Here is a 22700-nt window from a genome sequence, read left to right on the forward strand (position 1 = left end):
AACAGCAATCTTTAAAAAATCTTTTTCATATATGGGTATTCGGATGTGGAATGAACTACCTATTTATATAAAGGAATGTTCGCCTAAAAAATTTATTATAAACTTAAAAAAATATCTCTTAAACACGCAAATTATGGTAACCTAATGTGACCGTATTTTATAAAATGGTATTTTTGTTTTAATTAATGTTCTGCACACCTGATCTTGCTAATTGCAAATATTTACATTAAAATTGAATTCTCATTGAATTCTCCCTCCGTGCTCGCCCCTATACCGTTCGTTCTCGCTCGTCTTTGGATTCTTTTGTTTTTTTTTTTTGTTTTTCTTTTTGCTCAGCTTCATAGCCACTCGCTAGTTCATCGTAAAATGCACATATTGTCTCTTTTGATTTTGGTATGGACCTTATTGTAAATACATAATATTATGTTTTTTAGAAAATAGTTTATTTAGGAACACGGGTTGTACAGCACATGTACAAGTAATAATAAATAATAAAACAAGTAATTGTTTTGTATATTCTGTAATAATGTTTAATAATTTTGAATGGTAATAAAAGTTTTTTTTTTTTTTTTTTTTTTTTTATTTACACCCTTCAAGGTATTCGCCTATAAAGTCCAAGTTAGATATTTCTGAAAGTCATTTTCTACTTTCTATTGTTCCACATTTTTTTTAAATCAAATGTAGATCTCAGTACGTGTTTTATATTTATGAAATACACATTCAAAGTTTTATTATAACTTTTATGGATCCATCACCAAATTCGATACAATTCGGAAAAACAATGATATCTGGAAAACCGGGTAAACCTCTTATAGCATTAAATATGTTAAAAATGATCTCACCTATCAAATTAGCTCACCTATAAAATTGTCTAAAATTTGTTAAAGTATAAAGCCCAGTTTGAATATATATTTTATTCGTAATAATGTTCTGCGTCGTTCATCGCCGGACACCTAGTGCGGTAGCAACCTCTTTCTAGACATCCTTAAAGTATAATTAATCATAATTATACTTTAAGGTGTTATATTTTCTTATTTTCTGTGTATTCCCTCGAGTGCCTTACACGATCATAAAATTCCTTCTTTTTTAAAATTTTGATAATCTGGGCATTTGAATTTATACATATTCTTAGTGATGAGAGGTCTGTGGCCACGCAAGGAGGCTTTGACTTCAAATTTAATATAAAATTATGCAAAAATAGTTCAAAATACTAATAGGATTTTGTACTATTTAAAAATTTGTATTAAACTCTTACAATTTAAATGGCCAAATGCCTCGGACCACCATACAGTCTCCCCATTATAAGGATTTTTGCATTTAAATTGAGACATTATTTTAACATGTTATTTAATTTAAAATATTATGATAGTTCATACAAATAGGAGATAAATATTTGGCAAGTTCAGTTCATTTAAGAAATATCAATTGTTTCTTTTTTTTTTCTTAAAATGCACAATTAGGAAACATATTAGTGAAAGCATTTTACAAATTGAGAGCAATACAGCTTAGTAAAAAATTATCAAATAAAAATAATGATTTTTGAAATTTTATGAGATTTTAAACTTAACTTTCAAGTGAGTACATATTTTTATCGTACGTGTCCCAATATATTTTAATATTTTTAAGTATTTCATCTATAACAGTTTTTCTTTTGTTTTATTGTATTTTACTATATTTTGTATATTTTTTTAAATATTTTTTACCAAATTTAACCAAAAAAGAAAATTATCACTATAATTTTTAATAGTTTTTTTAATGATCATAGTGGGTTCCAATATTGTAACAACCTGAGTTGAAAATTTGCCTTATTAGAAGTATCTATGTAGGTGTCTTATCTAAATAAACTTAATTGATATTTATTTTTACACTACTTAATATTTGATATTTAACCTTTTTTATTTCGTCTAATATTTTAGACGTTTTTTTCGTCTAATATTTTCGTCTCGAAATGTATAAAAGATTTTTGTCGAGAAAATATAATATTGGATGACAAAATCTAACATGTATTTAAAAAAATATATAATTTTTTGCTTCTTCTGAAAATAATTTTTAGCACTTAGATCACATTGCTCCACGAGTTTTCATTGATGTAAGTACTTTTAACGATAAATGTACATATAAAAAAAATAATAATTTACTTACATTTTCAGGATCCTTATTTAAACATGCCTCTACAAAATCCTTAAACTGTTTGCTGTAGCTGCCAGTCAATTGAGGCGGATTATTTTTTGGGATTAAAAACAGCACACGCATCGGATGAAGTTCAGAATTAGGTGGCTCGCCTTTGGCCAATTCTATCGCGGTAATTCCCAACGACCAGATATCGGCTTTTGAATCGTAAGCAGATTGCTTGATCACTTCTGGCGCCATCCAAAATGGTGTACCTTAAATTTTAGAAACATTGAATAATTTTGTGTTTTTGTATACTGCCTGTTCCAAATTCGAGGGTAATAATTGGGATCTCAGAAACCATAGACAGTATAGAACTGGTTACTTTAGGACGAAGTTACATAATTTGCTGCTTATCAAAATTCGGGTTTAATCTTAGAACATTTAATACACTAGAATAAACATTGGCTGCTTTGGATTGAGCGCAATATCTACACAGGGGGCAGAGGGGATTTTTTGTTGATAAACTTCCTTTATATTCCATGTTGCCAGTGATTAATCAATTTTAACAGAAGAAAATAAAGTGATATAATAAATTATTATAATTAGCAGAAACTGAGTTGCATTCATGCGATACATCGTTAAAACGATAATTAAAAGGACTATTTAAATCTACTATAATCCAAAAAGGAATTATGTTTGTAAGAAAAAAGTTGACAACGGTCACCAAAAATAGTTTAAGGGACCTATTTTTTTTCATCTTTTATGGTTTTGAAGATCCCAATGGTCACTCTTCAATTTGGAACCGCTCATACATAGATAATTTTTAAGAAAGTTTTCAAGCTTTTAACATTTTTAAATTCAAAACGGAACGATTCAAGAGAAGTTATTATTAACTGTATAAAAGCCTAAACCATTTCGATGACATTTATCAACGCCGTTATAAAATTCCAATTCCAATTTAAGCAATTTATTATTATGCAGCAATTTAGTTGAACCAGCAAACAAATTCTTTCTAATATTTTTTTTAGTTATTATAATATGTTACAGGGTGTTTCACTAGGAAGGTGAGGTACCATATTCCAGCAATAAATTTACAGTTGTTTTGGGAAAAAAACGGTTGATAACAGGAGACTAGAAAATAAATTCTAAACACTTCAATAGGGCATATACATATTATACATAACGGCAAAATTATTTATAATTTTGGCTTAACTCAACTGAATTTGATAAACTTAGTCTCATTTATGAATAAAAGGTTTGGTAGTGAAAATGAAATAATCGATACATCGAATTCCATATTTATCGCTACAAGCAATCCCTGTAATATTAATTTTACGTAGGTAATTCGTTAGGGTAACTTAGGACTAAATAGAATAGGATGATAATGCTTTAAGTAATTCAGAAAACTTTTTTTTAATTTTGAATGTAAAAATAGTACCATGATTGCTAAACATTAAATTGGCAATCCATATTTGATAGATGAAGCCTGAATTATTAAGCAGTCTTTAGTAAAAAAGAAAAAGTGCTAGATTAGCATTAGATATTAGATTAACTTACCGACAAATGTATTCCTTTTGCTAGTAGTATTCGTCAGCTGCCCGGCTACACCAAAATCTGCTAATTTAACATCGCCCATTTCGCTGAGTAAAACGTTAGCTGCTTTGATATCCCTATGAAGTTTTCGTTCGCTATGTAAGTAATCCAATCCCTTTAGAACTTCTCTTAGAATAATGGCAATGTGCATTTCTTCAAAATTCCCTGCTTTCATTAAATCCAATGCGGATCCGCCTCCAAGGTATTCCATAATGATCCATAGTTTAGTTCCCTAATTATCATTTATGATTAATTTTATAAAATTCTTCAGTGCTCTGGGATATTAAAATGTTGCTTTTAAATATAATATTTTCTTATTCTATTCTATAACAATTCAAGACGTAAAACTGACGTCGAAACGTGGCCATTTAAATAAATGTTGCTTTCCGGCTAGACCTTTTTTGTGTTGTGACCTAGATTAGGACACTATTTTCCTCTTATATTAATAATAGCGTCTCCAGAAGATATCTTGTGCTATTAAGGAATATTAGTATATATTTATCATTGACTTTGTCAACAACTCCCCTAAACTTTTACCTAAACCTTATGGAATTTTGCACAAATTATCTGTTTTTGCATTGCAATGTTTTGAATTGAGTTTTTTTGAAAAAACTTTTTGGAAAATTGTTGGGTCTTAAATTGCTCAAGCACTAGCTTTATTATTAAATTTATTACTTATAAACGGTTAAAATCAGTGAGAAGATTCATTGCGAGGTTGGTCATTATAACACGAAGTTTTTAATTTTTACATGGACCTTTCATGATTAAGGATATTTAAAATTAACTAAAGATTCTCACTATTCACAGAACAACATTCCAAATTAAAACAATTTTGTAACCTGTGCGAAAGCGATTGACGTCTGTCAGCTTATGAAATTGCATTACTAATAAATGTGAGTAAAAAGGATGAAAACTACTAGTTGCAAAAAACAAATACCTAAAATTATCCTTAGAGCTTTTTTATATTATGTTCATCTCTCGATTTGACAAGTAAATGCTGGTGAAGCACATATTCAATTCATTGGTTAACTTTTCTTGACTGGTACATTAATTTTAAAAATGTATACATGGTGTTACAGAATAAGATGCTGATCCTTAAGGGTGTTAATCCTTAGGTAATTTTAAGAAAAAAATTTCAAATAAAGCTATGTCCTAAACCCCTTAACTTTTGAACTACAATGTTAAAATCTTTAAAACGTTTTTCATCAAAACTTTTTTATATTTATTTTATACAAACCTGTTTTTATTTTTGTTCACGTATTGTTTTTTAAACTTAATGGTAAAATAATGTATGTATAATATATGCATAAAAATGTTTTTATGTTTTTTCCGCAGTAATCGCATGTCAGGTCGAATTTTGAATATTACCATAGGAGCTGTATATATCCCACCCAATTCGTCAGCACAATCTTATATGGTTCTTTCTGAAACATTGGACTCACTCGCTCCTCGTATGCCGAATTCTACCCTGCATAATATGGGTGACTTCAATTTGCCTGGTATATGGAAAAGAAGCAGCTTTATCTCCACAGTATCAACAAATAGAACTCGACCTAAAGAAGCGTTGAGCACACAACTTATGTCAAAGACATATAATTTCCAATTTCCATAACTTATTTCAACTTAACTTATACCTAACCTCACACAGACGCCTTCTCTATTTGGTGTTGAAATAAGACCCGTCAACAGATGTCAAACAAGCAGACATTATTTTTTGGTTCCTAAAGTTGTTCACCTATCGCTATGTATTAAGTTAAATAGTTGCCTTGTGAAGGTCGAAGAGGGTCTCGGCTTTAATGGATTCTCCCGGAATTTTAAGTCTGCCAATTTTCAAGAGAATGCAAGGTTTTCGGATCAGTTTGACTGGGACTTTTTACTTTTGAATAGGCCTCTAAAAGCAATGCTACATATTTTTTATGAAATTATCTTTATTGCAATTGATATATTTGTACCTCTAAAAAATACTCGGCTAGAAAATTCCCAGTGTGGTTTTCAAAATGCACAAAAAAATATAAACAAAGACAGGAGTTTTCTAGTTTGAGACCGCTATGCAAGAATCTGAAACAAGAATGTTACACATAGCATATTTATTGCACTGGAGCAGCTATTGGCGCTAACATACATAAATTTTGGTTATTTTTTAATCATAAAAGGAAAAATAGCTCTTTTCCAAATACACTAAGATATTTGGACAAGACAAGTTGTGCTGGAGAGGAGATTGCAAACATGTTTGCTGATTATTTCTCTACAGAATACTTACACCATAGTGTTAATGTCCCCACCCATGAATTATCTGCATCCAATACCCATATCCTTCACCTTCACATGAGAATATCAGATATATTTACTAAACTCTCATCCTTGATTATTAACAAGAGTTCTGGACTCGACAGTGGGGCTATTTTATTCTTAAAAAAATGTAGCTTTAATCACTCCAGACCCTTATATATCACATCTTCAACCTCTCCCTTCAAACTGGAATGTTCCTAGACTACTAGAAAGAGAGTTTCCTAAAACCTATTCAAGTCAGGCATCAAAACCAATGATACCAACTATCGTCCCATCAGTATACTCAGTGCATTTCTTAAAGTATTTGAAAGCTTAGTATGTGACATCATCACCCCCCTTCTTGAACCTCTACTAACTGATCAGCAGTATGGACTTACATCATGCAAATCTACGAAGCTGAACCTTCTTACTCAGGTGGACTTATTGTTGGATGCCTTGGAGAAGGGATATCAAGTGGATACTATATACGCAGATTTCTCCAAGGCGTTCGACAAGGTACCTCACAATATTTTGTTACATAAACTAAAAATGATTGGTATTGATGAAACTTTATTGTCCTGGTTCAAGAGCTATTTATCTGATCGTAGACTGATTGTTAAAATTGGTAATTTTCTATCTAAAACTATTCAGGTTCCACCTGGAGTGCCTCAAGGCTCTCATCTCACGCCACTTCTTTTTAATATTTTTATCAATGATATAGATGAATGCTTCACTAGCTGCCTATTTTTATCGTTTGCCGATGATCTGAAATTGACCTGTATAATTGAATCCCCTAATGATTGTGGTGACAAATTATAATATGATCTAAATAATTTGGTAGTTTGGTGTGAAGGAAATGGTATGGAACTTAATCCAGCTATTAAATGTAAAATAATGACCTTTTCTGGTTCTAGAAATACTATTAATTTTGACTACAAGATCGATCGCTATACCCTTGAAAAAGCTCCTCTTTTTAAAAAAGTGGGTGTCACTTTCTATACAAGCTTTCTTCTATACAAGTTTTATCATCACTTAGATAGTGTTATCAATAATGCTTTCCGGATGCTTGGTTTTGTTGCGAGATGTACTCAAGACTTCACAAATATTGCCGCTTTGAAAACACTCTACTGTGCCCTGGTCCGTCCTAATCTGGAGTATACCTCCTGTGTGTGGTCTCCTTCCTATGGGGTACATATTGATGCCCTTCAACTAGTTGAACACAAATTTTTAAAACAAATTGCATATATATTGAAAATATTGGATAATTACAATGATGCAGATATACTTGATATGCTACACATGGCTCCCATCACTATCCGCTATAAGAGGAGGGATCTTTTTACTTTTTACAACAATACGGCGGGCGACGATGACTCTTCAAAAGTCGCTTCCCAAAAATCTTGCAAATATTGCCTAAAAACAGTAGTGGATACAGTTGCAAAGTGTGTAAATTGCGAAGAATCATTCCATACATCGTGTGCGTTAAGGGTGCCCGGATTGATAGCAGTAGGGAAAAATAATCTCGTAAAATGTTGCGGAAGCAACATTGAGGTTATGACAGGTGAAAGGGTCCGAAAACTGTTGGAAGCCAAAGAAGAAGTGCTTAGGGGTAAGGATGAAATCATATCAGAGCCAAGGGCAAATGAAATCTTATTATACAAAAATATTAAGCTGCTTAAAGAAAAAATTGAAATATTAAACAGTAAACACGATAAAAATAAAACTGGCAACATTGGAACCGGCTTGGTGCCAAATATCATGCCAAAATTCTCATCGCTGCACGTAACCAGATTAGCCCCTGGTACGAAGCCGGAGGAGCTGCAGGCCTTCCTTCAACCACATTTTCCAGAAGTAAAGTGCGAAGAGCATGTATCAAAGCACCCGGATATTTACTCCTCTATGAAAGTCACAAACAGGATGACTTTAGAAATGAATGGCGTCGTGAGGTGTGGCCAACTGGGGCCATGATCACCAGGTTTTTTGTAAAAAAAAAGGGTGCTACCAACTCAGGCGGATCCTTAGACCAGACGAAACATCAGGCTACCACTCTACATTTATAAGTCTACTATCAAAATGTTCGTGGCCTCAGAACTAAGGTTAGTGAACTCTATACTAACTTTTTAGCTGAAGAATATGATATAGTCACTTTAACCGAAACCTGGCTCACAGATGGTTTCCATGATGCAGAGCTGTTAGACAACAGATGAGAAGCGACAGGAAAGATGGTCGAAGGGGAGGTGGGATTCTTGTAGAAGCTAAGAAGAACTTGGACATGAAGCTCGTCCCCAGTAATATCCCTAAGGATTCTTGTCTTGAGTGCTTACTGGTAAAAATTACAATTAAAAAGAAATATATTTATTTATGTGCAGTCTATATTCCACCAAATGCAAATGTTGATATATATGTGCAATTTTTTAACCTCTTTGAATGTATCTTAGATAAGGATGTAAATATATTTATCTTAGGAGATTTTAACCTACCATTCTATGTAAGAGAAGGCTGTGAGAAAAGTAAGTTGATAAATACCTTTTTAAAGTTTTATAATTTAGACCAGCATAATAATGTCTTTAACAAAATGAAAAGTAAACTGGATCTTGTACTATCTAATATGCAAATAACTAATTTAGAACACTGTGGTAATCCAATTCTTGATGAAGATCAGTACCATCCTGCTTTAAGTATGGTTTTACCGATATCTTTAAATCACATAAAAAATCATCATTACATTAACTATGAATATATTTATGACTATTCAATGGGCGACTTTTATAGGTTGTATACATTATTGAGGGAAGTTAATTGGGCAGAACTTGAAAGGGCTGAAAATGTTGACATGTGCACTCATGTGTTCTATCAAAAGGTTTATGAATGCTTAGACCTGGCAATACCCAAATAGAAAGTTAAAATAGGCACTCGAAAACTCAAAAGTTTTCCAAAATACTTATCTCAAGAACTAAAGAAAAATATTAAGTTAAAGACACGTCTGCATAAACAAATTAAAAAAGGCACTGCCAATTTTCAAATTAGGAATGAATATTGCAAAATTAGAAGTACAGTGAAATATCAAACTGCACGTGAGCTTCGAACTTATCATGAGAATATCGAGAGAAATGTCAAAACTAACCCAAATAGCTTTTGGAATTTTGTCAGGTCTGGGCGTTCAAGACCTGGTGTTCCGGCTGAGGTATGCTATGGGGAGTGTACCTACTGTTAGCGGTGCTCAGGAAATAGCTGACACATTTGCATTATATTTTAGCTCAGTATTTCAACAGTCTGAAAAACCTAACTTTGATAAATCTACTGGCAACTTTTCATTCTCCAAGATTTCTGAAATGCAAATTCAAGCAGCCATTAAGAGATTAAAATCAAAAAAGGCCACTGGCAATGATAGTATCCCCTCATACATTTATGTCTAAAAACAAACACATTTCCAGAAGTGCTTAAATATGCTTTGGTTACTCCAATCCTCAAATCAGGAGATAATTCTTTGGTTGACAACTACAGACCAATTAGCGTTCTTAATTCTCTCGCAAAAATTTTTGAAAACATTTTATACCAAGATATTTTGAGCTTTTTCATGAATAAATTCTCTCAGCAACAACATGGATTTCTACCAGATGCCTCAACTGTCACCAATCTCAGCACTTTGACTGAGGCAGCTGCCAATGCAGTAGATAGCCAAGAGCAGCTAGATGTTGTCTTGACAGATTGTGCAAAGGTTTTTGATCGGGTTGACCATGGGCTGTTGGTGAATAAGTTGGGTAAATTTGGTTTCTCGCTGAAAGCATGTAGGTTTATGGTATCTTATCTTACCGGAAGGCCTCAGCAAATTAAAGTTGGTACAAAATTGTCAAAAATATATATAGTAACATCTGGGGTGCCTCAGGGCAGTAACCTTGGGCCTCTCTTATTTCTAATTTTTCTGAACGATTTGCCAAACTGTATAAAGCATGCTAGATGTCTCGTGTTTGCTGATGATTTTAAATTATTTATGCACATAACATCTCTTATTGATTGTCTTGAGCTGCAAATTGATTTGAACTTGGTGGCCCAGTGGTTCAGAGAAAATAAAATGTCATTAAACATAGATAAATGTCAAATTCTAACCTTCACAAGAAAAATGCAATTTATAAATTTTGATTACAAAATTGATAATTTATCGTTAACTAGGAAAAGTAAATTTAGGGATCTTGGAGTCTGTTCTCAAACAAATCTCAAATTTAAGCAACACTATGAAACTATTGTAAACAAAGCATATAAGCTTCTTGGTTTTGTAATAAGAAATACAAAACATTTTAAAGAAATAAAATCAACAATAATTCTGTACAACTCACTGGTCAGACCGATCTTGGAGTATGCCTCAGTTATCTGGGCACCTAAAGCAATGGTGCATATTAATATGATTGAAAGGGCCCAAAAAAGATTTTTAAGATACCTGTACTTAAGAACACATAATGCATATCCTTATATGATCTCCTATAATAGTATGCTAATTGAATTTAAAATGGCACGATTGAGTGTTAGGCATAATATGAATTATGTCTTATTTATTTACTACATAACTAACAACTTAAAATATAAGAACTGTTCTTTAATTAATCATCTATCATTTGCTGTTCCTAAAATCAATTTGAGAATAAGAAATAACAATCTTTTCCAGTGTTCACCCTCAAGTTGTTCGCCATTTAATAGAATGATGCAAGAATGTAATAATTATATACAAAAATATGATATAGATCTCTTTAATATTAGTATTCGCCAAATTAAGACTTATTTTGTATCCTTATCTGATTAATCATTTACTTGTTAATCTGTTCTTTTTGTTTTTGATTTTTAATTGTAAGTAGGTGTATTTTATTAAATGTTATTAGTTTTAGTGTAGGTTTAGTTTCATCATTATTATTGGTTTTCCTTTTTCCTTCTGCAAGCCAGTAAGCACTCCCACATATAATTACATTTTAAATGTGTTTGTAAGAGTATAAAGAAATAAATAAATAAATAAATAAAACAATATCCTACATGGAAAATCTGGAGATTCAGAGCTACTTCAAAAAATCAAAATTCATGCTCCACTAAGAACCACTGATGAGAGCTTTCATTACTCAATCCACCATACTAACTATGGTCTTAATAATTTCATCACTAGAACAATCAGACAAGCAAACCAACATCATGATATTGTTTATTGATATTGATATTGTATATGATTATAAGTTTTAGTAAGCATAGGTTAGATATTATTACTTAATGATTTTCTGTATTTCTGCATATTACCTATATTATGTAATACTGTTGTGAATTTAAAAGTTTAACAGAATTGTAATGGGGCTTGGCCCGTTTATAAATAAATAAATAAATCATAAACTTACCCCAAAAATTAATGGGAATTATAAAAATATTTTTTATTTTACAAAAAAAAATATTTTTACCAGTGGCGTACATTATCTTTTTAAAAAATAGTTACGACACCACTGGTTAAACTTTTAAAAAATCACCTACATCAAAAAACGGCTGTTGACACTCAGAGGATTCGTGCTAAATTTTATAAAACATATCTAGGAAGTTATTAAAGTTATGATGAAAAGACGATTTTTTTTAAAGATTCTTGTAGACACCTTGTAGCTTAAAAGTTAAAGGGTTTAGGACATAACTTTATTCAAACTTTTCGTCTTAAAATCACTTGAGGATTATCACCCTTAAGGATAAGCATCTTATTCTGTAACACCCTGTATATATGAGACACGAGTCGGTCGAGACGCAGACGTTTGCGTCCAGACGTCCGGCGGTACCGCTAAGCTTTTTACTGTGTATATGAAATATAAATATTTATTATTGTATGTAACAATTAAAGAAGAAGGTACTATAAATATATAGGTTAAATGTTGAACAGATTATCTATTAAACGAACTAAATTTTGGTAACCATTTTGATGTCATAATACCTTACTAAACAAAAATACGTTTGATCTTACCCAACCCAACTATAATATTAGTATGATATTTTGACGTTTATTTCTGTTGGTGTTTATGTGATAATAATATTTGTGAACTATCTTAACATATTTAGAACATATTTAGCAAAAACAGATAATCAGAGCAAGAAATACCGAATCTGCGATCTAGCAAACACAGAGTGTGAGAGTGTGAAGATTTTCACACTCGAATTAAACTAAATTAAGTTTTCACACGCACTTTTAAAAATATCATGCATTTAATGTATCATTACCTATACAGGTTGGAGAATTGAAGATTATGCATTCTCCTAAATAATGGCAACACCGCACGTTTATGTAAGAAAAACATCTGACTGCAATGTCGTCTAAATTCTAGTATTGAAAAGTGTTACATCCCTGAAGATAATTTATATGTGAAATATCATGACTAAACAGCTGGACAGCCCCTAACAGATCAAAATGACAATGCACCAGGCGACCACACGATGCTGGCATATTCTAAACATGGTCTGACATAAGAAAAATATAAATGTTTAAAAACCCCAGGGAAAAAATCTTTAGTATGACCCAAAATGAGATCAAGTTGCTAGTAAGCCTTTCCCACCATAGATAAAAAGTGATAACTAAAAGATAACTGAGAATCTAAAACTACACCCAGAGACCTAACTTTTTCTACTCTTAATATTATTCCCATCGACACTATAGGCAAAATCAAGAAAATTCCTACTATGAGTAACAGATGTTACTGAGCACTTTGATACATTCAAATGCAGACCATTATTTGAAGTCCACTTAGACAAATGGTCTAAATCAAACTGAAGAGTAAGAGAGCTTAGATAAAATTGTTTTAAAAAGTTTAGTATCATCTGCATATAAAAGATTATATAGGGCCATTTTTAATTGATGGTGTTTTAAACGCCCAAATATACCTTGAACTGCTACAAGACCAAGTTCTATCTGCCATTAAACTCCTTCCTTATTGAGTCCTGGGATCGGTCTATTTTAAACAAGAAGGGAACTGGGCTGACCTGCTCATAATGGGATTATGGTAACTGAACTTTAAACAAATACTTTTCGTATATATTTTATTTGTATTCAGACGCGGCTCACTAAATGATATAATTCAGCGCACTAAATGCGCACCTGTCTATGCGTAATGATCGATTCCCCAACCGATATACAACTGGTGAAAGTGTATGAAGTCACCTGTCACGCGAACGTCGAAATAACAATGCCTTTCTCGTAATACCAATCCCGACGAATATGTAAATTCTTTTGTTATAAATTATAATTTAAATAAATTTTCATATGACTGTGGTGACAAAAACTGATGCCGATACTGTATAATCCAGCTAATTCATAGATACTTATTTCACAGATGCTAAATCAATCCAAACCAAAAATTCTATGTAACCATCATATTGCAATTAATTCAATAACTACCGGAATAACATCACGGCTCTGTGTGATCCTGATGTAACTTAACAACAACGCATATAACAAGCTTTTATTCGCGCTATTTTAGCTTTCGCAAAAAAAAAAATATCACTCAGATACCCCAAAAAATGGGCGACAACCTGTGAATGAAAATTAAAGTATGAAAATATATTCCTTAAAATAATCAGAACGTTTATTGAAAATAAAATTATAAAGATATGCGCAGGATGTAGTTTCACACCGCGTGCATTTTTCATTTTTTGCATCCGAAGAATATTTTAAAAACCAGTAAAATTTATCTAGCTTTTGCAATTGACTATTAATTGAAATAAATTGATACTGTTCGCACTCAATGTTACCTCTTCTCAGTACTTAAAGAACCCGCTTACTGTCACTGGTACAAATTTTCAAGTAAAATCTTACTTTCCTTAATTTTATCATAACTTAAAAAACTTAAATGCTGCAAAATCAAGAAATTACATTATTTTGTGCAGAAAAAACTATTCAGAGCCATTGTTACATATTTTGTAAATTGCAGGAAACATGTAAAGAGGTTTATTGGAGACGCAGTTCTTAACAATAGCATTTTAAAAAAATAAATATTAAACCCGTTTTTGCAAAATATACTTGCGTTATACAATAACAATTAAAAAAAATTACCCACCTTAAGAAACGACCCAAAATACTTTGTTACATATTGGCTGTCGCATTGAGATAGCACCATAATTTCCTGTTGGATATCTTCAATTTCATCCTCGGCTTCTTCTAAATCAATAATTTTGATGGCCACTACTTGGGTCGTCCTATTATCAATTCCCTTAAATACCTCACCAAACGAACCTTTTCCAATTCGTTCTTGTTTTGTAAATATTAGTTCGGGATCGACTTTCTGTAATAAAATAATGTAACATTATCGTTATTTCAATCAGTTCTCTGGGTGATGACTTTGATGAAATTCTAGGTATTAGAAATATATAAGATAACTTTGTCTACAAATTCATTTCGATTTAATTACTTTATACGTTAATAGTCTATAACTTTTTATTAAGTGTTTAAAACAATAATACCATTGCACTTGATTAATGTGCCAGTGTTTTGTATTGGGAGATATACAGTATTGGCCAAAAGTAGATAGAGTATTTTTTAATCTAAAGAATGGAAAAAACCTATAATCCAGGTATGAAAATATATTTTGAAAAACTGAAAAACAATTATAATTATGCATATAATTTATTAAACTAATAAACTGGTCCGGGATAAATAATAATTGAAGATTATTATGCTGGACAAAAGTAGATAGACACTTATGGCATGATGATCTGTCTTAATTAAGCAAAAAAATAACTGCCGGTCTTCACAAAGTAAAAACCTGGTGTGACTCAAATTTGTTGAGTTTTAATGTTTCGAAAACTAATATTGTCAAATTTAAAGGTTCCATTAATAATATTCTTATGGACTCGTCTTGTTGCAACCCAACAGATTAATACATTTTTGGGTTTAACCATTGATGATACTTTAAAATTTGAGGAACACATCTCTCGTGTTTGCAAAGTGTAAGGTCTCATCTAGGTGTTATGCTCTTAAGAGTGATAACAAATAATTTGGATTTTGCAATAGCTAAAAATGCATATTATGCCCTAATTGAGCTGCACCTTCGGTATGGTATCCCATTTTAGAGGTCCTGTTCTCAGTATCTTTTTAATGGCTTGTTTGTTTTTCAGAAGAGAACAGTTTGCTATTTATTTGGGGTAAGGTCTGCTTATCAGTCTTGTCGTTCTTTATTTGTTAAATGTAAAATTTTGACTTTATGCTGCCTCTTTGTTTTGGAAACAGTAACACACACACAGTTATTTTTGAGAAATTTAGGGGGATCTTGATCTTGAAAGACACCGTCCAGGCCTGTTTGCTTGGGTTGCCTATTCCTCACGGTAGTCTTGTTAGGAATTCATTTGTATTTGAAGGTAGGAAACTTTTTAACCATTGACCCTTAAACAAACGACAACTAAAGTTTAAGAGAGCAGCAAGGACACTTTTGCTAAATAAGGGATTTTATAGCTTGTAGTAGTTTCATGCACATAATTTAATCTAATGCTTCTTTTAATGTTTCTGTTTATCACCAGTGATGAAATTTTAATTTTATTACATCTAGGTTACTTATGTGTTATGTTGTATTAAGTATGTAATTTTAATGTATGACTATGTTCTTATTGTATTTTTTAGTGTTTCATATTTTTTCAAGTGTTTTGTATTTCTTGGTTCCTATTATAAGTATTATAATTTATATGTTATATATACATTTAAATTTTTGTTTTACCCAATGGTTTGCTCCCTTATGCTTTGATCAACAATTTCCCACAGGTCTTCGATTGGATTTAAATCAGGTAACTTAGAGGGCTACTTTAAAATTGGTATGTCGGCGGTTGGTTGAATCGGACTTGGGGCCCGATGATTTCAATGACTATTTTTCTATTACTGCTGAGAAGTTACTGGAAGCAGTTCCCAGTGACGGCGATCCATTGCAGTATCTTAATCGGAATGCTATCAACCAATCATTCCACCCTGTAGATGCCACCGAGGTCCTTGAAACAATTCAGTGCTTGAAGAATCATAGGTCTTCGGGTTCCGATGGTATCTCTTCACGTCTGCTGTCACTTCTGCCTGCGAGCGCTTTAGGTGCTTTGGTTTGGGCAATCAATCAGTCATTTCTTCAGGGCGAGTTCCCATCCTGTTTAAAGGAAGCTATGATTATCCCTCTTCATAACGGTGGTAGCTTGGACCGACCCTCTAACTTCCGTCCCATATCAATTTTGTCTACCCTCTCAAAGGTTCTTGAGCGGCTTGCAAAAAAGTTCTCGGCGTCTTCATTGATGAGAGTTTAAGGTTTGACAACCATGCTTTGGGCCTCGCTGCAAAACTTTCTTCTGGTTGTTTTGCAGTCAGGGTTGCCAGGCATGAGTTGGAGGGGTTGTTTGCTCGTTCAGTTTATTTCGCCTTAATAGACTCTCCGTTATGGGTTGCCATTTTGGGGTTTGTGCTTCAAGAAACTCCTTAACATAATTTTTACTATTCAGAAAAAAGCATTAAAGTATCTGTGTGGTGTTGGTCTGAGAGTCTCTTGTAAACCTCTTTTTGTAGCTGAAAGAATTTTAACAGTTTTTTCACTCTTTATAGTGGAAACTGCAACACTCATACATAAGTCCATAAGTTCACCATCCTGCACCAGTCATAATACTCGTCAAGTGGGCAACTTATCTCTTCTAATCCCCACCTCCTCACTTACGAGAAACTCTGTTATATTTATTAGTTGTAAAATATTTAATCATGTTCCTTTTTTGATTAGGACTGTTACAGACCTTAAAAAGTTTAGGAAAGAACTAAAGAAATTAATCTTACCAAAAGCTTACCACAGCATTGAAGAGTATTTTAACGACTCATTTTAATATTTAAAATTAATTATATATCTGTTGATCAGATTTTATTTATTTATTTTTTTATTATTCTTTTTTTGTTGGTTCTCGCCTTTTCTTTTCTTCTTTTTTGGTTTTTTCTTTGATTATATAAAATATGCTTCTATGTACAATCAAAAGCAATTCTGTATTCTGTTTTTGTCCTGTATCCTGTATAACCAAATAAATACTTGTATTATAAATTCTAGGATTAGGAAGCTTTTAGCACAAGTTTGTAAACTTAGCAAATAAAGTATATTTTGACTTTGACTTGACTATTTGTTCCTTTTGATTTGAACAGTTTCACAACCTTTGACGAATGTTTACGGTCATTATTCTGTTGAAACTTAAAAGTTATTGGTAAGTTATCTTCAGCAAATGGCAGCCTGACATTTTTAAGAATATCCCTCTGTCCATTGATTATGCGATGTATCGACCCTACATCAAAACCAGAGAAGCAACCCCACACCGTAACCGATCCTCCTCCATGCTTTACTATGGTTTTGGTAAACTTGGGGTTTAAACGTTGACCAGGGGGCGTCTTACAAACTGGATACCATCTGAATTAAATAAACTGAACTTAGATTCGTCGCTCCAACAAATTTGTTTCCATTCATTCCGACACCTTGATTAAACAAAACAATCAAAGTGTCAACGGGTAAATTCTAATCGGGTCAAACGGCTTTTTTTTACTTAGAAGGTTTTTTTTCATTGGTCGACGTGCAAATAGTTTCTATTGAACTAATCTTCTTCTTACCGTTCTGGAAGACACACTGCACACTCCTAAGTGGTTAGTTCACAAAAAATTTCATGGGAAGACATGAATGGGTCACTGGTGCTTATTTGCTTCATTTTGCGTAGAGCGTTTTATTAATTTTTCTTGGTCATCCAGAGTTTGTTTTTGGTTTACTCAATCGTCCTTTTATATTTATTTTTTATTGCCTAAACAGCAGTTTTTTTGATATCAAGTCTTCGTGCAAGTTCGACTTGACGCTCACCCTCACTATAGGCTTTAATAATTTTTTGTTTTAAATCTACCGATATTCTTATTCATGTTGCAGACACACTATGTACCTTCACAAGCACTTACGGTACTGGTAACGAGATTTTATTTTTGGAACGTTAAACCGGAAGAATTGTAAAAAAAATTTTTGTCTAGAGAAATTTAAATAATTATTTTGTCAGTGTAGAAACATTTTTTGGCAAATGTTTCTACACTGACAAAATAATTAATAAAAAATTGGCAATATATTTATATGTTTGTACAAAGAACCTAATAAAAATTCATATTTCTAAATAATTCTACAACAACATTTACTCAGATTTATTGATGTTTTATAAAAAATAATTTTATCTATCTACTTTTGGCCAATACAATACATACATTCAGTCTTGTTGGATGAAGTCAGTTCTTAAATGGAACTAGTTAATCTTTAAGATATCTTTATTTGCATTAACATTTTTCTATTCACATGAATAATTTTTCCAAATTAATTTCAATCAAATTTCAATGTTTTAGGTTTTCAGGTTAATTTCAAAACAAGTTGAGATAAGAAGGTTTGACAATAATTATCGGGTCTGACCATCTTTGGTTCATACCAAATAAAATTTAAATATTCTAACATTTTTTAAATTTAGATTGTATCTGTAAATTGGTGAATGTTGATATTCACCGGCTAGTGTTCACATACACCAAATGGCTTACTTTATAACTATACAGTACATTACAGAGAATTTATTTATTCCTTAAATACTAGATATAAACAAAATTTGTGTAAACCGCAAAGTCGTTTACTTGCTACCCTAATGGGGCCATATTCTATGTCAAGAAAAATGCATAACCATTTGCCACAAAATATTAAAGTAACTAATAATATAAATTGTTTTAAAAAACAACTTAAATTGTTTCTGATGCCCAAGGCTTTTCACTCACTCAATGAATTTTTTAATTAAGAAAAGTAATTTTGTAAAGTGTCTCCAATGTAATTTGGTAAAATGGACGTTATAAATAAACTGCAACCGCAACAAATGACGTTTTCCTAGATCAACGATATTTGCTTATTTTTTAGAAATAAATATTTTTGTATTTTGTAAATTTCGAACAATCACTCATTGGTTTATGTCGACAAACACAAATAAGTTGAATACGGTGAATGTCAAAAAAGACCGGTTGTAACTAGCTTTTTGGTGGTGGCGTGTTGCCTTCATGTGAGCCTTACGCAATTAAGAGCGCTTGAATGCAAGCTTGCTAAAGTAATTTTATTTTAGTCATTAGAATAGTATTGTAATCAATAGCTACAGCAGTAAATCATAGTCAGGTTACATCAGTCTTACAACCTACAGTCCAAAAGATCCATGTCTTATTTAAAAGTGAAAATGAGAAGATAATTGTTTCCATTTTTCACAAGAAAGATACTCTAAATTTACGTTTGAAGTAAATTCTGATGAAAATACGTGCAGTAGCATTTGGTGAAAACCAGGAGAGGCTAACATAAGATTTCACAAAAATCCCATAAGAACAGGTCATTGAGGAAGCACATGAATGCTTAAAGAATTACCAGTTAAATACAAAAATTCTAATACTAAGTTTTTTAGTAGTTAATTGTAGTAATATTTACATTTGTGTATACAGTGTCAAATGAAACACACATTGCCTAAAAAAGGTATTGTTGTGAAGTCAATGATTAATTTTGGACTAATAATGGATTTGCAATCACACAGTGATGCCTATTAAAAATTTATACTGGTATACCAAGACTATTATAATCTAATTAAAAGCCAAGAGAACGGAAGAAGTAGCATACCAGTGTGTGTGTGTGGTCTCTTATATATGTAATAAAACATCGACACAAAGTGCTCTCTATAAATTTAGTTTTTTAACTGATACCAAGTAAAAAGAAATTGGTGAAAAGTGGTACAGGGAAAGATTGTAGCCGTACGTACCTAATTTACTTATTATTACAAACTTTTAGATTCAAAAATAGCCTGCAATCACAATAAATAGTGTTCACGTAAACAAGTAAAATCCCTTTACGAGACCTTATCAGGTCTTCATCAATAAGCCTTGCCAGTACCGAATTCCTGCATAATAAAGCAAACCTTACACTAAAATACTTAAGATATATTAATTTTGGGTTTATCTATGGTAAAATGGCAAAAGGAGGAAATACAGCAAAATAGAGCTACACTATCTGCTGAAATTCAATAGTTGAAGGAAGACTTATGAGGTGAAATACAGCAGCTTCGAGGTGAAAACGAGTTACTTAAGGATGAGGTTACTAAACTAAAACTACACAAAATTGAAAAAGAAATAAACTAATACTGTGCGGACTAGAAGAAGGAGAAGAAGAGGATCCACAAGGTGACATAACAGCTTGTCTAGATTTATTGAATAGTAAACCGACAATCTATATATCTATATATCGAAATCTATTTTCGGTTTGGTGATTTTCGAAACGTTTACCGACTGGGTTAGCCACTTCCTGGCAAAACAAGACCTGTGCCGGTTGACACTAATAATTATTTCTTATGCTAAGATATTTTGAGACACACTAAAAAGCTGAAAGGAACAAAGATATTCATTGTACTGAGAACACCAAGGGAGAGAACAAAGAAAGGAAAATTCTTCATAAATACCTTAAAGAAGTCTTCCAAAATAAACAAGAAGCACAAATAAAAAGACAAAAAGCTGTAACTCTAGAATGGAAGCAATATTCTGCAAGAAAATTGGGACTCCGAGAAACTACTGCCAGTCAACTCCTAATAGTTAGTGGAATACCTGATTATTGTAGTTCAAACCAGAAACGAAAACAACACAACCTGAAATTCAAAAAAAAAAACCCCAACAAAAAAATAACTCGGTACCAATTAAGAGAACAAACTATCTGTATAATATTAAGTCGCTTATATAATTTTATAAAATGGGAAATAGTTTAGTTAGTTTAGATAGTTTTTTAATAATTGGTGAATCTTACTGATTTAAATTTTAAGCACAAACTTTTTTTTTGTATGTTTTAAGTTTTATTTTTTATTCCATATTGTGCTGTCCAATTTTATTTATACCCCATGTGTCATAGCTTTTAGGTTTTCAACAAATTTTAACAATCTAGTGTTAATTTATTTTATTCTATTATATTTTTAAATGTGCTTGTCTATAATCTTAAATTTTAAACTTTTAGTTTAATATTAGGATTCCAAATTAACGCATATGTTCGAGATTATCAAAGTGAGCCGATTCTGGCACCCAATTATGATCACAAAAATATTGCTTTATTTTAAAAAGCTATTCCTCAAAACTGCCTTAAATTAATTCATTTAAATATATCTAGAATTGACCAGAATTTTGGTAAGTTGCGGTGTTTGTTGGATCAGGTGTCCGTGATTTTAATGTTATTGTTTTAACTGAAACATACTATATTGAAAATTTAACCTTTTTTCATATTGACCATTACAATACAATCTATAATAAGGGCCAAGTCAATAAATGTGATGGATGTGTAATATTTATTAAAAGTAAATTGTCTTCTAATTGAATTGGAGGGTTATGACAATGAAGAAATTGTAATAAGCTCTATGTACCTACTACCAAGTACAGATACGCAATTTTTCATTATTTTGTAAAATTGTGCAAAAACCTTTTTTAGAAATATCAAATATTATATACTTAATTATTATATAACTGATTACTATCCAATAGTATTAAATATTAGGGTACAATAAATCAGTAAAAACTCTAATACCAGATCACAGAATTAAAAAAATTATAAATTATGACCAACTGAAAATGGATTTAGAGCAAGAAACATGGTATTCTCCCACTTATAATGATGATGTTAATATTTACACATTTTATTAATAAAAAAAAGTTTTACATAGAAAAAATATGCATACAATAAAACGAACAAGAAAAAATTGTGTAAACAAGTTTTGGTTGATAAGAAGTTACTTAAAGTGATAAATTATAAAAACGATCTTTTTAAAAAATGTATATAACAACCAAATAATGAGCAGCTAAAAGCAGAATAAAAAAGGTGCAATAATTTCGTTAATCGCGATATAAAAAAATCCAAAAAAGTATATAAATAACAAAGTTCACAAATAAATTAAGGTAAAAATAATAGTAAGGAAATGGACTATGGAAAAATGTTGATGGATTGTGTGGCAGAAAGAACTCTGAACAAGGGCAGATAACAAGTTTAAAAAGCGAGAGTGGTGATATTATTTCTGAAAATAAGGCACTGTCAGAATACTTTAATGGCTTTTTTAGTAACATGAGGAGTCAACATTAGGGTAGGATCAACATTAGCCTTGGAGTTTAATTATCAAGAGTTTAGTTGAGGGAACATTTATTGAAGAGTTTATGTTTCTGTTTTTGACCGCTCAGCAAGAAGTTGAAAAAACTATACACCAACTCATAAATAATAAAGCGCCAAGACATGACAATGTTCAATCAGAGATTTTGAAAAAAATTTCCAAATATATACTAATAACAAATGTATGCTTTAGTACAGGTTTCTTTCCAGATGTTCTTAAAATGGGCACTGTTATACCACTTCATAAGTCGGGGTCTTTGGATAATGTAAATAATTTTAGACGGTTTTCCTTATTTCGAATGTATCCAAGATTTGAAACAATTCTTAAAAATTCTTACCCCCAAACCAATTTGGGTTTCGGGAGAAGACGTAAACCGAGGATGCCATTATTAAGTTAATGGAACAGCTGTATGACGCAAATAAATCAATTTTAGGTATATTTGCAGATCTAACAAAAGCATTTCACACCGTTAGCCACTCAATACTTATAAACAAATTAAAAAGTTGCGGCATTCGGGGTGTAGCCAATAAAATAATTAAAAGTTATTTGACAGGTAGGAAATAAGTGGTAAAAGTTAA

General features: G+C 31.6%; 1 protein-coding gene across 3 annotated transcripts in view; it reads right to left on the reverse strand.

Moving 5' to 3' along the window:
• The window catches only part of LOC126746296 (serine/threonine-protein kinase 26), a 231244-nt gene that overhangs the window by 192211 nt on the left and 16333 nt on the right, over positions 1-22700 (reverse strand). For all 3 annotated transcript variants that reach the window (XR_007663854.1, XR_007663855.1, XM_050454472.1), the window contains 3 exons: positions 14028-14252; positions 3670-3937; positions 2143-2384 (listed from right to left, as the gene is read on the reverse strand). Coding sequence is in view for 1 of the 3 variants with exons in the window: in XM_050454472.1 (XP_050310429.1) it covers positions 2143-2384; positions 3670-3937; positions 14028-14252 (735 nt within the window). In the remaining 2 variants the exon portion in view is untranslated. The remainder of the gene's footprint in view (positions 1-2142; positions 2385-3669; positions 3938-14027; positions 14253-22700) is intronic.

Source organism: Anthonomus grandis, chromosome 17 (genome assembly GCF_022605725.1).
Source record: "Anthonomus grandis grandis chromosome 17, icAntGran1.3, whole genome shotgun sequence".
Taxonomy (NCBI): domain Eukaryota; kingdom Metazoa; phylum Arthropoda; class Insecta; order Coleoptera; family Curculionidae; genus Anthonomus; species Anthonomus grandis.